The sequence below is a fragment of the Monodelphis domestica genome, chromosome 1, assembly GCF_027887165.1.
Source record: "Monodelphis domestica isolate mMonDom1 chromosome 1, mMonDom1.pri, whole genome shotgun sequence".
NCBI classification, from domain to species: Eukaryota; Metazoa; Chordata; class Mammalia; order Didelphimorphia; family Didelphidae; genus Monodelphis; species Monodelphis domestica.
In genome coordinates, this window is record NC_077227.1 from 325445131 (window position 1) to 325461535 (window position 16405).

The following is a 16405-nucleotide window of genomic DNA, read 5'->3' on the forward strand; positions in this document are numbered from 1 at the left end:
GGTTCCAAGGCAGAGGAGAGGTAAGGGCTAGGCTAAGGGTCCCCAAACTATGGCCGGTGGGCCACATGCGGCCCCCTGAGGCCATCTATCTAACCCCCACCACACTTCCGGAAGGGGCACATCTTTCATTGGTGGTCAGTGAGAGGAGCACTGTATGTGGTGGCACTGCAAAGTGTGGTGTCACTCACATATTGTACTACTTCCGGTGACATAATACTTTGCTTGGCGCCTTGTTCTGAGGGTAACTGAATGAGAACGAGGAGCCTCACAAAGGATTATGGGACTACACAATGGAAGACGTCAGCATGGTGAGCAGTGATCTGGGGGAGGGGATTCCGCACTGTGTATACTGCTGCCTGGTATAGTGGTGGCAGTGATGGGTCTGTGCAAGGTGTGACAGACCCATCACAGCCAGCACTGCAGCCTCTGCTATCCCAGACAGCAGTATACAGATTTGTTCATAGTTTTTTTTAATAGTCCAGCCCTCCGATGGTCTGAGGGACGGTGAACTGGCCCCCTGTGTAAAAAGTTTAGGGACCCCTGGGCTAAGCAATGTGGGTTAAGTGACTTGCCCAGGGTCACACAGGTATCTTCATCAACAGACTAATTTACTAGGCAATGAGAACTTATAGTGTACTGTGCTCTACCAAGTTTTAGTTTGGGAATTATAGGTTGACGTCCCATAGTTTCTGTGAACCTTAATTCTTTGAATATTGGTTTAATCCTGGGTAATGATAGGTTTCAGAATTAGAAATTTGTTCAATATTATTTCGTGCTGACTAAGCCATATATCTAATAGATAGCTTTGTGGCCATCTAATTGAAGGCTTTCCTGATTTTCAAGGAAAGAAAACAATGAGATATTTGGGAAAGTCCCAATGCTGTCTTTATAAGGCTCCTCTTCTAAACTTTCCCACCGTTCCACTGCATCTTAAATATATCTTTTAATAAGCCTTCTAGTGGACATTCTGCTATAAAATGCTAAAGTCCCATTATTATAAGTGGCAGAGCTATGAGCTGACCCCAATGTTTCCACTGAACCATCCTGCCTCTAGGTACTTCACAGGGGATGAGCCAAGCCCTAGAATTCTCTTCTTCTCTGAAATGAAGCTGAGGAAATTGATGGAATTTGTAATCTTACTTTCTTAGAGGAAAAGAAAATCCATGGGCAGAAAAGGAATACCCTACACTGTGGTTTGGTACCTTCTAGTTCTGATATTCCATGTTCTATGGTTCTGAGACTCTTAGAGTAATTGGGAGATGGGTAATGCTACTCCATCCCTCTGTACTGTTTGGCTCTCAGACTAGCCCAACTTATTTTCACAGTAGGACTCCTTTCTGATGATTCTCCCTCTCTTTCCCACTCCCTGTCCCAGAATGCTAGGATGTTTTATGTGTCCTATAGATCTGGGCTTTAAATTCGACCAAAGCTTACCCACATTTGAAAGTTTCCTTCCTGACTTGCTCAGCTGAAGACACTGGATCTTTTGTTTGTTTACAGGGCCAGAGTTTTAAGCTGGGTAGGAGGGCGGAGAAATTTCTAGAAATTTTTTTGGCAGGTTTAGCTGGGTGAATGTACAAAGCCTTCTTATGTAAACATCTGTACTTGAAGGAACAGAGTACTGGGAAGAGGGCCAATCTCTGGAACAACTGAAGCCACTGGTATATACCGCCTTTCTCTCCTTATCTCCCAGAGCAGAAATTTCTTTTAGGGATCTACGATATTTCTCATTTTTGTCTGGTGGCTGGTTTAAATTCAGATATGTAAGATTAGTCTTCCAAGATGGAGAGCCCCCAGCATCCTGATGCCTCTAGCAGTTCACAAGGGTATAAACTGACAAAATAACATGATGTTAAGTGCAAGAATAATTTAGCCTTCTGATTTATACTTTTATAGGACCTATCTCATTTCTTCTTCACAAGAGCCCTGTGGAGGCATGACAGAGTAGTGATTGCTAGCCCATTTTACAGATGAAGAAGGCCCAGGAAAAAAAGAGGAAACTTGCTCAAGGTCAACAGCTTAGTAAGAAGTAGAACCAGGACTTCTGACTCTTAGGTCTGAGCTTTAAAAGGAGCCTTTGGTATTCAGCTATAAGTCTTAGGACCAACTAGTCTCCACAGCCTTATTCAAAAAAAGTGATTTTAAAAATATATTTTATTTTCATCCATTTACAGGTAAGAACATTTTTTAAACATTCATTTAAAAATTTTGAGTTCTACAATCTCTTCTCCTTCTTACCCTTCCTTCTTCACTTCTTTCCACTCCTTCCCTTTCCCTGAGATGGAAAGCAATCTGATGTCAATTTTACATGTGCAATCATGTAAAACATTTTTTCATATTGGTTATTTTGTGAAAGAGATCTCAAACAAAAATAAAGAAGGAAGAAAGTAAAATAGGATAAGTTTTGGTCTGCATTCAGACTCCATCAATTCTTTCTCTGAAGACATATGGCATTTTTTTAACACGTTTCTGGGATTATCTTTCATCATTGCATTGCTGAGAAGAACTAGGTTATTCACAGTTGTTCATCAATCAGTATCCCTGTCATTGTGTACAATGTTCTTCTGGTTCTGCTCACTTCATTTTGTATCAGTTCACCTAGGCCTTTTCAGTTTTTCCAAAGTCATTCTGCTTGTCATTTCTTATAGCACAATCATATACCACAACTTGTTCAACCATTCCCCAATTGATGGAAACCCCTCAATTTCTAGTTCTTTGCTACCATCAATATAGCTGCTACAAATAGGTCCTTTCCCTCTCCCACTTTTTAAAAAATCACTTTCCAGAATGGTTGGATTAGACCTCAACTAAGCCAACAGTACATTATTGCCCCAATTTTCCTACATTCTTTCCAATATTTTCTTTTTTCTGTCAAAATAGTCAATCTGATAGGTGTGAGGTGGTACCTCAGAGTTGTTTTAATTTGAATTTCTCTAATCAATAGTAATTTAGAGTATTTTTTCATATGACTATAGATGTTTTTGATTTCTCCATCTAAAACTGCTTATTCATATCCTTTGATCAAATTTATTCATTGGAAAATGACATATTCTTATAAAATTAACTCAGTTCCCTATATTTAAGAGAAAATAAGACCTTTATTGGAGATATTTTTTCAAAAAACTTCCTCCCACTTTCTGCTTTCCTTCTGATTTTGGTTGCATTGGTTTTTATTTATACAAAACCCTTTTTTAATTTAATGTAATCAAAATTATTGAGTTTATATCCTCTAATGCTTTTCATCCCTTATTTGGCAATATATTCTTCTCCATAAATGTAACAGGTAACTATTCCATGATCCCCCAATTTGCTTTTGGTATCATGTTTTATGTCTAAATCATGTACCCATATTAACCTTATCTTGGAATATAGTGTGAGATGGTTTATCCACAGTCTCTGCCATATCATTTTCCAAATTTTCCAGCAGATTTTGTCAAATAGTCGAATTTTTGCCCTTGGAACTTTTGATTCATCAAGCACTAATGACTATGGTTGTTTATTACTGGTATTTTGTAACTAATCTATTCCACTGATCACTTTATTTCTTAGCCAGTACCAGATTGTTTTGATGATTACTGCTTTGTAATACAGATTGAGATCTGGTACTGCTAGACCACTTTCCTTCACATTTTTTTTCATTGATTCCTTTGATATTTGAGAGATGTTACAAAGGTATGAGGGGTAAGAGATAGTGAGGAATCTAGAATGATTCCTAGATTTCAAGCCTGAGGGACTGGGAATATAGTAATAGAAAAGGTAGGAGGTGGCTCTTTGGCTAGGTTGCCTGGCCTGAAGTCAAAAAGACTCATCTTCCTGAGTTCAGATCTGCATCAGACACTAATTCTGTGACTCTGGGCAAGTCACTTAACATTGTTTGCCTCAGTTGCTTATCTATAAAATGAGTTGAAGAAGGAAATGTCAAACTATTGTAGTATCTTTGACAAAGAAAACCCCAAATGGGGTCATGAAGAATTGGAGGAGACTGAAATAGCTGATTAACAAGAGAGGGGGAAATTTTAAGGGGAAAGTGAATAAGTTCCATTTTGGAATTATTGAGTTTAAGATATCTACTAGACATCTAGTTTGAGATATCTGAAAAACAGTTGGTGATGGAAGATTGGAGGTCAGCAGGGTATGGGGCAGGAAAGGTAGATTTGAGACTCATCAGGATAGAGATGGTGATTAAATCCATGAGAGCTGATAAGATCATAGTGAAGGGAGAAGAGAAGAGGGCTCAGGGAAGAACCTCGAGGAACTCCTTTGGTTAGGGTGTGATCTGGGTTTAGGATTTTTCTAGGAGACAGAGAAAGAGTGGTCAGGTGACTTAGTGCCAATTTCCCCAATTTAGCTCATTTCAGTGCCTTCATTTATCATCCTGAGCCATCAGAGATGGATGACAAGCTAGTATGCAGACTATAGTCCTAGGCACCCTTGGTTTTATTATCAAGCCTATGGATTACCTGGACATTCTGCTCCCTACCCCTCCTCTAGATGAGGCTGGGGTGGGGCTTCCAAGAATAGTGATGGATGATTAAAAATTCATAACTTGGGTGGGAAAGTCCCAAAGAGGCCACAGAACTGTGGTAGTTTCTAGAAGTTTCTCTTCAAGCTGACATTAAGCCATTAGTATTAATTCCACCTATTTTAAACTTATGTCTCTGCCATCTTGTACTCATAGAATTATAGTATCCTAAGAGATCTTAAAAGTAATTTATGCCATCACCTACCAAAATGTCCTTTATAATATCCACAAAAAGGCATCATCCAGCATCATCTAGGATATCTCCCACACCCTATTGATTTTTAAAAAACTGATTTAACTGTCTTAACTGATTTAAATCTTTTTTTTTTTACTCACAATTCTGTCTAATATATTTGTTACACATTTTAGCTTTGAACCCTTTATGCCTTTATCTAAGTCACTGATAAAAATCTTGAATATCTAGCTATTGGTGATGTTTTCTAGCTAGTGCTTTCTCCAGGTGGACCCTGAGCTATTAGCATTGATTCTACCAGTTCCAACCCCACCATGGCTGTATGATAGAGTTTATATGGAGAAGATGGGGATTTTAGTTACCTGAAAATTCAGTCTGAATCAGCAGGGTATTGTGGCAGCCAGAAAAATGAATGCAATCTTAGCTTATGCTAATAAAAATCTAGAGTTCAGATGGATAAAATTGTTAGTTCAGAAGTCCTCTGACCTGATTAGAGTATTGGGGTTCACTTGTGGGCATCATATTTTACAAAGGATATTGACCAGATGGAACATCCCTAGACTTGGGTAAATACCGAAACAGCCTTATCAAATTTGCAGGGAGCAGACATTAAGGTGGGATGGATAGTTAACAAACACAATGGATGACAGTCAGGATCCAGGACTATCGGAGGCTAGATTGTGCATGGAGGTATATCTAATAAGAGTAAATTTACAAGGCATAAATGTAAAACCTCACAGTTGGTTTAAAAAACATGTTACAAGTACAAGGTGGGGAGGTTTGACCAAACAATGGTTTATCTGAAAAAGATTTATGGACTGCAAGCCCAACTAGTCAGCAATGTGATTTCACAGACAAAAAAACCTTAGTCATCCGGGCCAGCATTCAGGGAGGCCTAACTCTTAGGAAGAAGGAAGTGAGCTAGCATTAGCTTCTCCCAGGAATAAATGAAATCGCTGCCATTCGCAGGCTTTCATTTTCTTCTGCTTTCTTTTTTTCACTGTGCCCTGTGGAATCTTCCTTTGTAATTATCAAACTCATTTTTCAGTTTAGGTCTACTTTCTTCTGGTGCATACTTTAAAATACCCCAAACACTTAATTTCTACTACTAAATATCAGTTCCAAGATAGAAGAGGGGGCTAGGCAATGGGGGTTAAGTGACTTGCCCAAGGTCACACAGCTAGGAAGTGTTTGAGGCCACATTTGAACCCAGGACCTCCTGTCTCTTGACCTCTCTCAACCCACTGAGCCACCTAGTTGCCCCCAGGTTCACACTTCTCAAGACCACCTTTCTTGTCTTCATTTCTGTCATATAGGGCAAGGAGGAAGAGTTAGCTTGTATGTTGTTGCTACTTTTTACCCTCCATCACTCAACAGCTACCTTTCTCCCTTAGAAGTGCATTGTACCCTGAGTACAGATTCTTAGTGTTTTCACTTATGGTTGCCAGCTCACTCTTCCTCCAAATCAATAAATTTAGTCCCTGGCTCACAGTTTTCATTACCTCAAACCCTGTTTCCTTCTGTGTTCTCCCAGTTCCTCATCCTTCTCAACTTTAGTGACCACTGTTCTCAGTTGAACACAGCAATGATCAGACTTTAGACACTGCTCCCATTCTTTCATGCCCTTCTCACTCCATCTTCATTTTATCTGAATTTTCTCAAATGGCCAGAATTCCTAAGTATGGAATTCGTAATCTGACTATTTGGCACAGACATTATAAAGTGGGGAAGGAGTCCTGTCAAGGTAGGGACTAGGAGAATCAGCTTTTCCTATTAATAAACTAAGCCTCAAGGACTCCTTTCAACCCTGAGAGCTTGCATATCTCTGATGCTCCAGCCCTAATCTCTCCATTTCATCTCTGAGGATATGAAAGAGATTTTGCCTAACGTTTTAGGAAAGTCACATTTCCCTCATTGGACCCCAGTGTCCTCATCAGCAAAATGAGGAAGTTGGTTTTAGACAGTTTGTTTTTTGTTTCCAGCTCATAGATTCTCTTTTATCTGTGAAATATTTATTGTTCTGTGACTAACCCTAAGGGAAATGCTAAAGTGGATGGGGTAGGGGGGCGGCGGGGGAGGGAGAGTCCTAACAAAGATGACTACTGTGTGGTCTTAGATGAACTCTCAAGTCTCCTTCCAGTTGTTAGGAATTTTCCTTTCAAATTTCCTTCCAGCTGAGTTTAATTCCAGCTGTCCAATAAAAGTTATCTCCCTGAGACAGGAGCAATGACTCCAGGGAGCTGCTTCGTTTGGTTCCTCTACTGAGACAGGTCAAGCTGGAGACACATGTGGTGAAACCACAGAAAAGATTAGAGCAGCAGGAAGGAACAAGTGGACTTTTGGGTCCTAATTCTATCCTTGATTCATAGTAAATGGGTAAATGAATTAGGGATCACTTGGATATCTCACTTCCCTTGGAGATCACTCTGCACACTGATTGGTGGAGGCAATGGCAATAGCCTGTTGGATTCTAGAAGGCACAGAAAAGGAAGGATGGATGAGTATACCAAACCTTTATGATTCAGAGTTTAAGCTTGAAGCACAAAATCCTTGGGTGAGGGCCCATGGACTTACAGAGCTAGATCTAGAGCTAGAAGGGATTTCAGAGGCCATCTAGTTCAATCCCCTTAAGTGACATATGGGGAAATTGAGGCCCAGGGAGATTAAGTGACTTATCCTAGGTTATATAGGTTGGCCATCATCAGAGGTGGGATTTAAACCCAAGGAAGCACTCTGACTACAAGGTGGATTCTCATTCTGCTCTACTACATGCACCCTTATAGGGCCTTAAAAACGTGATCAGGCACTTATTAGCTGTGTGACCTTGGGCAACTTATTTAACTCTGCCTCAGTTTCCTCCTCTGAAAAATGAGCTGGAGAAGGAAATGGAAAGCCACTCCAGTATCTTTGCCAAGGAAGAAGTGAACAAACAAATGTTGGAGTTCAATCCTTTTACCTTGAGATAGGTAGGTTGGGGTAAAGTCCAATCTATTTCTTTTCTTTCCTTCTTTCCTTCCTTCTTTCCTTCTTTCTTTCTTTCTTTCTTTCTTTCTTTCTTTCTTTCTTTCTTTCTTTCTTTCTTTCTTTCTTTCTTTCTTTCTTTCTTTCTTTCTTTCTTTCTTTCTTTCTTTCTTTCTTTCTTTCTTTCTTTCTTTCTTTCTTTCCTTCTTTCCTTCTTTCCTTCTTTCCTTCTTTCCTTCCTTCTTTCTTTCTTTCCTTCTTTCTTTCTTTCTTTCTTTCTTTCCTTCTTTCCTTCTTTCCTTCTTTCTTTCTTTCTTTCCTTCTTTCCTTCTTTCCTTCCTTCTTTCTTTCTTTCCTTCCTTCTTTCTTTCTTTCCTTCTTTCTTTCTTTCTTTCTTTCTTTCTTTCTTTCTTTCCTTCTTTCCTTCTTTCCTTCTTTCCTTCTTTCCTTCTTTCCTTCTTTCCTTCTTTCCTTCTTTCCTTCTTTCTTTCTTTCTTTCTTTCTTTATTTCTTTCTTTCTTTCTTTCTTTCTTTCTTTCTTTCTTTCTTTCTTTCTTTCTTTCTTTCTTTCTTTCTTTCTTTCTTTCTTTCTTTCTTTCTTTCTTTCTTTCCTTCTTTCTTTCTTTCCTTCTTTCTTTCTTTCCTTCTTTCCTTCTTTCCTTCTTTCCTTCTTTCTTTCTTTCCTTCTTTCTTTCCCTTACCTTCCATCTTGGAGTCAATACTGTATATTGGCTCCAAGGCAGAAGAGTGGTAAGGGCTAAGCAATGGGGGTCAAGTGACTTGCTCAGGGTCACACAGCTGGGAAGTGTCTGAGGCTAGATTTGAACCTAGGACCTCCTGTCTCTAGGCCTGGCTCTCAATCCACTGAGCTACCCAGCTGCCCCCTGTCCAATCTATTTCTGAACAGGAATTCTCCCTACATTGTCTTTGAGAAGCCCACCTTCCATGACTTCTAGTGATAGAGGAAACCTGCTATGTCCCAAGGCAGGCCATCCTACTTTGGGTATAGCTCTGTGTCACATTAAGTCTTTTTGTACTTCTACTCATTGCTCGTTGTTTTGCCTTCTAGGAACAAGCAGGACAAATCTAATCCTCATTTCATAGTATAGATTCTGAAATGCTTGAAGACCTCTTTCAAGTTCCAACCACCCATCCCATCCTCCTTCAAAAGTCATGTGTTTTGCTTATGGACTAAATAATTAATAATTGACTCATCAAGACATCCTCATTGTGGTCAAACAATTCTTTCAAACCATCATGAGGCAAAGAGAAACTCCTGGTTCAGGAATATATATACATTTTTGGGAGCACATTAGTTAGCCCTTCCTTTGAACATCCCCAAACATCTTTAATTAGTGACAGCTAAGTAAGAGGTGGCTTATCAGTTTCTCAGCTCTTCCAAATTGACAAATAAGGTTTTGCACCTCCTCAGGAAAAGAGCCCTTGTCTCCTTCATTTCTTAACCAAATTCTATTAAGAAGGACGGCATCCTTTGAGATCCCAAGGACAAAGAAAATGCAGAAAGTAGCAGACTAGATGGTATCTCTGATCCAGGTCCCAGACACAGGAATACATAGTAATTCTCTTTGATATATAGGAATTAATTCAGTATATAAAAAACAAATTCTTGCATTTCATTGGATGACTTTGGACTAGGAATTAAGGAACTTGGGTTCTAGCCTTAGCTTGGTTGTCATCTAGCTGTGAGAATTTGGACAGGTAAAGGGAAGGGGCTAGACAGCATCTTTATAGTCTTTTGGCATTAGAATCTGTTGTTTCCTCAGTGGTATGAGGGGCCTGCTAGGAGACACAGTAGATAGAGAGCTAAGGTTAGAATCAGGAAGACTTTTCTTCATGAGTTCAAATCCATCCTCAGACATTAGTTGTGTCATTCTGGGCAAGTCACTTAACTCTGCCTCGGTTCCTTGTCTGTAAAATAAGCTGCAGAAGGAAATAGTATCTCCAGTATCTTTGCCAAGAAACCTTAATGGTGTTAGAGTGTCAGACACAACTGAAAAACAACTGAACAACAGACAGCACTAGGAGCCTGGGCATAGGGAGGAATGGTTCACTCCAAGTCTCCCTTTCATGCATGATGTACCCCCGATTTGAAGTTCAAAGTGTAAAATAATAATAATAATGATAGTAGTTGGTATTTCTGGAGTGCTTTAAGCTTTTAAGCATTTTCCCCTTACACCATTTCCTCATTTTATAGATGAGGAAACAAAGGTTCTCCTGAGAAACTGAATATCTCAGAAGTCAGCTGGGGGAGACGGTAGCAGAAATGACAGCAGAATAAAAGTCAGGAGACGTGCTACTGGCTGTTTGTGGTCTTCGGTCTCATCTATAAAATGATGGTCTGGATTATCAGAAAAGAATTGTTAGCTTTAAGTCCTATTATCTATAGACTCCTTTCTGCTCAAGCATTCTAAGACTCTGACTGATTCTCTCTTCTTTCTAGGTGCGGAAAATTGCTCCTGAGTATTATGATAACCTCCCATATCACAATTCCTGGGTCCAGGTGATAAGGGACTTTATCTTCAATGACTCCTTGGGGCTTTCCTCCAGGGTAAAGAGGAGCCCCAAGAAAGCCTTGAAAACCTTCTAGTCTGCCTTCCATTCAATTGTTGGGGCCAACTTGGACTAAGTTCTGAGAACTAAATTGCCGGGGGAAAAAAAATTGGCCTAGAAGTCTTCTATGTGAATGGAGAACCTGAGTTGGTTTTTGAACATGTCCTTTTTTAAATAGAGCAGAAACCACAAAACCCACCTATGCCTGTCCTGCCTCCAGGAAGCTCCCATTATACTCTCAGTAGGGGACCAGGAGCCACAACCTGCTGGATTTTTTTGCTTCAGTCATGAGAAACAGGAAAGTGGAAAGATGGAATTCTCCATCTGTACTGATATAGCAGCAAAGAATTTTGGTTTTTGAGTCAGGGAATCTGGATGCTACTTTTATTGTACCTTGGGCAAATCCATTCACTTTTCTGGACCAGAATTGGTCTGAGAAAGTTAAGACTTAGATGATCTCTAAGATTCCTTCTAGCTCTAAATCCTGTGATCTGCTATCCTGTGGCAGGTGGCAGAGAGGAGGAGGAGGAGGGAGATGATTAACTTTCCTTGGAGGTGGGGCTCCTTATACTCGTCTCAGGTTATTAATATTTTTCTGTTTCAAACAAGTTTAGGTCCATGCAGGGGAACTGGTTCTTCAGCATTTTCATTCCCCAGTGCCTTTTGGCTGCTTGTTTCTGAGCGCATGCCACAGCTGGTCTCTAGGGCATCAGATTAGAGCTGGAAGAGATGTTAGATTCATCCAATATAGGCTATTAGAATCATTGGAGGGAAAGGAGGTAGGGAGCGGGGCTTAGAGATCATCTGGGTCTCATTTTTCAGCTGAGGAAACTGAAACCCAGAGAGTACCAGAAATAAACTTACTCTGCTGGCAGATCTGGTCCCAAAATAATCCAGATCTCTTGCCAGTGTCTTTCTATCTTATCAAGCCTGCTTCCTGGGGGTATCTTCATTTGAATAGAGGCATTTTTTCAAGACCCCAAGGAATTAAATTATTTAATATTATTTTTTAAACCCTTACATTCCATCTTAGGATTAATACTAAGAATTGGTTCCAGGGAAGAAGAGTGGTAAGGGCCAGGCAATTGGGGTTAAGTGATATGTCTGAAGCCAGATTTGAATTTAGGATCTCCCTTCTCTAGGCTTGGCTCTCAATGCACTGAGCCATCATCTAGCTGCTCCCAGTATAAAGTTGTGATGGCAGTATAACAGGCACTCAGTGGAAAAGGGAGAGACATATTTGGGTCAGGGTGCTCTGTGCCTGCTCATCTCATACCACTCCTTTACACCTGACATGCGGTCCTTAGGACCGGTGGATGTGGCTCCATCCAGGTAACTTCTGGGTGACTGGATGGTCGCAGACATCAGCCTACTTCTTGGGGCAAAGGCTGCCTGGCACCCCAACTCCTGCAAATTGAGTTCCCTAGTAAGTCAGTTTCTCTGAGGGAACCCTGGAAAGGATCCTGCTAAGCTAAGTGAGATGATTTGGAAAGAGCTATGGGTTCAAAGGCAGGAGCTTGGGTTCCTGCACTGCCACCAGCACCTTGTGTGACCTTGAAAGTCATTTCCCCTCTTTGGGTCTCAGGTTTCCCCATCTTGTAAGATTACGTGATTGAACAGATGCTCTCTAAGACCACTTTAAGCACTGACATTCTATAGCAGTAGGGTTCCAGGACTGCCATAGGAATTTCCTTTCTATGATGATTGAAGTCTTTAAACTTTGGCAAGTTTTGTTTTTCTCTCCTGGTATTTCTCAGTGTCTAAATAGCCTGTTATGATTTAAGGCTCTTTAGACACTGAGAAAAATGGTATAGGGAGGCAGGAAGGTGGGCTTTCTACCACTTTGAGGACTGAAATCCTCTAGTAGTTCATTATTTCCTTACTGCTCTCTTCCCAACAACAGTAGACTGGCCACTGCCATGACGCAGAAAGCCTGGGATCCCAAGACCCAGAGAGTTGTAAACTAGAGCCTGTGATCCAACTCTTCCCCTTTGCTCCCCAAAGGATGCTACTGTATCACCTGGGCACTGAAGGGGGGAGGTCTACCTAAGCTGCCCCTTTTCTCAGCACCTGAATAGCCTTTGAGAATTTGTATTATTATGGACAAGTTCCAGTCTTCCTGATGAAATGTCCTCAGTCATCAAAGGTCATTGTACTCAGAGGCAAGGGACCTGGATTTGAATCTTAGATCTGTCACTAACATGCTGGGGACTGTGAATGATTCCATTCCTCTCTCTACATCTCTTTAATAAGGCTCCTTGTAACTCTGATATTCTACATTCCATCACTCCAAGCTCCCTTCCAGCTTTGATATTTTATGAGTCTAATGTTTATATAGCAACTTGTGCTTTTCAGAGCAACTTCCAAAAATTCTCTGGAGCTCATTCACAGGGTCACCAGCCATGAAGGGGTAGGAAAAATATCAACAAATTGGTGTATGGGCCATTCCATTGGATGGTTTGGCCTGTGGGGCTCTGTCTTGTGAGAAACAAATGCAACAATTGTCTGAAACTCTTGTGTTTCTGAAAGTTATCTGGAATTAAAATAAAATGATTAAACCTTTGGTTTTCAATGCCTACAGGATGTGCTTATTAGAGGGGTAGAGGGAAGACAGGAAAAGCCTTGCAGCTTTGTTTCCAACCTGATCTTTGTATCCTTCACTGGGTCTAGGTTCTTCCCCTACCCTACATTCCAGGTTGGCATAGGGGTGGAAATAAGGAGAGTCCTGGGTAAGAATTTATTACTAATGGGACCATAAAAATCTAGGAGGAGGAGATGATATCTCTTCCCTTCCTCATTAAATGCAAATGGATGATGTGGTATTGACACAGTTGGCCCACGACAGAAGAGTTAGGAACATCCAATTGGATAATTCTCTTCCTTTTTTTTTTCCTCCAAAATCCCTTACCTTCCATCTTAGACTCAAAATCGGGTATTGGTCCCATGGCAGAAGAGTGGTAAAGGCTAGGCAATGGGGATTAACTGACATGCCCAGGGTTATACAGCTTAGGAAGTATCTTGAGGTCAAATTTGAACCCAGGACCTCCAGTCCTGCCTCTCAATCCACTCAGCCACATAGCTGCCCCCTATTCCTCTTTCTTTGGTTCAACACAAGAACAAGGTCCCAGGCAGTTATCTGAGGATGCAAAATGGGCTGTGCTCCTGTGAAGACCCAGTAATCGTCAGATAGCTGCCGTGGACTTTCCCTCACTGCTTTGGATACTATAGCCTCTCCTGTGACAATAAATTGAAGGAATTAGGGAGCTTAGAGAAGAGAAGACTTGGGAGAGATGAAAAGTCCCTGGTTTAAGTCTTTGAAAGTTTGGTTGTTTTACGAAAAGGGGACTGAAATTGTATTTGCTTGGAGTGGAAAGTCCAGTTTAATATTCCAGCTTAGTGTAAGAAAGACAGTTCTCAGTTGAACAGATTGCATCTTGGATATTGTGATTTCTGTCACCTGAAGGTGCTTAACAAAGGCTAAAATGTTTGTGTATGTGGGTCATTTTACTAGGAAGGGACTGGATAGGTTTTCCTGACTCCAGACATCTGCTGTGCCATCTAGCTGTCTCAGTGAGCCATTGAGAAAGGCCACACTGGCCTTTCATCCGTGACAAGGGCCCATATTCGGGACACACTTATCACAAGGAACATTTATCAGGGTTGATAAAAGTCTTTTATGGGGAGTTGTAATTGGCAGGAACCTCCTTCTAAGTAATATTTAGCCATCCCATTGTTAGAGGTCCTGATAAGGAAGATAGAACAAACCTTAGATCCACTCCCTTCATGATCCTGGGGTGAAAAAAACAACTCGTAACCTTTGAAGCTTTTACAAGCCAGTCAGAGCTCTTACTAGAAATTTTTATACTCAAGGCAAGTTCTAGAACCAGATGGGACAAGCAGTGGGCAAGTGGGAGTGGGATTGAGACACTGTCTTATCCATGGCTTTTCTGGGGCAGAGGGAGGGAGGAACAGAATTCACCCAGCACATGACTATTATGTAGATGCTAAATGCTGGCTATTACAAGATGGCAGGTGTTGTCACTTTGACACCTTGGGGCAAAGCTCCAAGAACTCCAATTCTATTTATGGCTCTCTGCTCCTAGGAAACCTATGATCTTTCTTCCCAGTCAATGGCCCTTTTCTGATTTAGAATGCTGGACTTTGAGACAGGAGAGCTAGGATCAAATCCCAGTTCCTACACTAATCTATTTGGTTGACTATGGACAAATTACTTCTTTTTTTTTTAATCTACTAATTTGATCTTCTAATCTACAAGGTGGGGATGATAACAACACATTAAGGGTTATATTCTTTTTTTTTAAAAACCCTTATCTTCTGTCTTAGAATCAATATTAGGTATTGGTTCCAAAGAAGAAGAGTGGTAAGGGCCAGGCAATGGGGGTCAAGTGACTTGCCCAGGGTTACACAGATAGGAAGTGTCTGAGGCCAAATTTGAACCCAAGACCTCCTGTCTCTGGGTTTGGCTCTCAATATATTGAGCCACCCAGCTGCCCCCTAAGGCATATATTCTTAACCTTTTTTGGTATCGTAGCTTCTTTGGCTGTATGATGAAGCCTGTGGACCTTTTGTCAGAATATTGCTTTTAAAAGCACGGTATAATAGGATTACAAAGGAAATCAATTATATAATGATGTACTTTTGAAATTTTCATGATGAAAATTTGAAATAAAGATATACTTTTTCCCCATCAAAGTTCAGGGATCCGCTGAAATCTACTGTACTAAGGACATGTGTGCCTGTGAAAATCGCCTTACCTACCTGAGCCTCAATTTCCTCATTTGTAAGGTGGGGATAATCATATCTATCTCACAGTGGTGGTGTAAGTATCACAAGATAATGTGATTTCTCAATGTCAGTTATTCAGTTCTAGTTTGTAATATCAAGGGTTTTTTTGTTTGTTTGTTTGTTTTGGAAGCTTTGTGTGAATTTAGAGGCAGAATTCCTGGGTGGAAAGAATTCTGGATTGAGAATCAGGAGATCCGAGTTTCCATCCAGACTCTGATGTTTTTCAGCTGTGTAACCCAGGTTTGTTTCCTGGAAGATGAGGGGGGGGGGTTGATGTAATTCTGGAGGTTGACTAAAACCCTCTTTAACTCTCAGATCTTATATTCTTTGTCTCTGGATCTCACTCTTCTCACCTGTAAAATGGAAAAGGCAATCCTTTGCCTCCATTTTGACCGCCTTGTGAGGATGAGATGAAATAACAGACTGGAAAATGTTCTGGCATGCCGAAGGGGCTGGTACCCATTGCCATTATATTAGCTGATGTTTTTGATGGCTGATGAGACAAATCCAAGAGGCCAAGAGCCAGAGCTCCGGGTGGACAGTAAACAGTTTATTACCCACATGAACACAGACACTGTGGCGCACTGACGTACCGTTTGTATATTGTGAGACCCTGGAATCCACCCACTCATCCCATGCCCCAAGTGCCTCTGCCTTTGTGTTTCCCGGTGGGGCTCCCCCCTCCCCCCACATGACAACTGTCCCCTGACGGTTGGTAGATGGTCCTCACTTGCTGATGGCTGGCCTCAGGGCCCTTCTGTCACCTAGGAAGCAAATGGTTCCTGCTGTCCTCTCTACCACTAAAAAGAAACATCCTACACTTAGATAAGCAAATACAAAATACAAAAAAAGGCAACAAACAACCAAATGGGCAGTGTCAGGTGGGCTAGAGAAAATCCAGGAATTTTAAATCCTCTTAAAAAATTTTTTTTTTCCTTTAGGTTAAGACTTTTTAAATGAAGTGAATCTCAGACAGCAAAGCTTCACTGTATGCTGTGTCTGCTAATAAAAAGGGATTCTGGACCAAGGAGTAGAGGGTAGGGTGGGGTGGGGGTAGGGTGAGAAGTGCCCTCGGAGCACTTCAGTGCCCTGTGAGTTGATTCAGTCTTCCTAGAGTCCTGGACCAGGCTGGAAAGCCCCGGGGCTAGTTTGAGGCTGGCCCATCACTATGTCGTGCTGATCCGGCTCAGCTCCTGCCTGATGGCTGTAGGGACAAAGGAAGAAATTGTCTCAGACGCGGGCAGAGGTGTCCCCTGGAGTCTCAGTTGTGGTGCTATGGGAGATCCCAGTGAGGTGGAGGAGCAGGGCTGCTGGACTGGGAATCCAGAGGGGTGCTCTGTAGCTCTGGGCAA

The 16405-nt window shown here is 41.3% G+C and overlaps 2 protein-coding genes across 15 annotated transcripts in view; one reads left to right on the plus strand and one right to left on the minus strand.

Annotated features, from left to right (window-relative positions):
• The window catches only part of DEGS2 (delta 4-desaturase, sphingolipid 2), a 155527-nt gene extending 142708 nt beyond the window's left edge, over positions 1–12819 (plus strand). For all 4 annotated transcript variants that reach the window (XM_016431285.2, XM_016431282.2, XM_016431283.2 and 1 more), the window contains one exon: positions 10138–12819. In XM_016431285.2, the coding sequence (XP_016286771.2) occupies positions 10138–10284 (147 nt within the window). In that variant the 3' untranslated portion in view covers positions 10285–12819. The remainder of the gene's footprint in view (positions 1–10137) is intronic.
• A 2763-nt stretch (positions 12820–15582) lies between these two features.
• EVL (Enah/Vasp-like) overlaps positions 15583–16405 on the minus strand; it is a 272883-nt gene continuing 272060 nt past the window's right edge. For all 11 annotated transcript variants that reach the window (XR_008915092.1, XM_056811275.1, XM_056811274.1 and 8 more), the window contains one exon: positions 15583–16257. Coding sequence is in view for 10 of the 11 variants with exons in the window: in XM_056811275.1 (XP_056667253.1) it covers positions 16220–16257 (38 nt within the window). In the remaining variant the exon portion in view is untranslated. The remainder of the gene's footprint in view (positions 16258–16405) is intronic.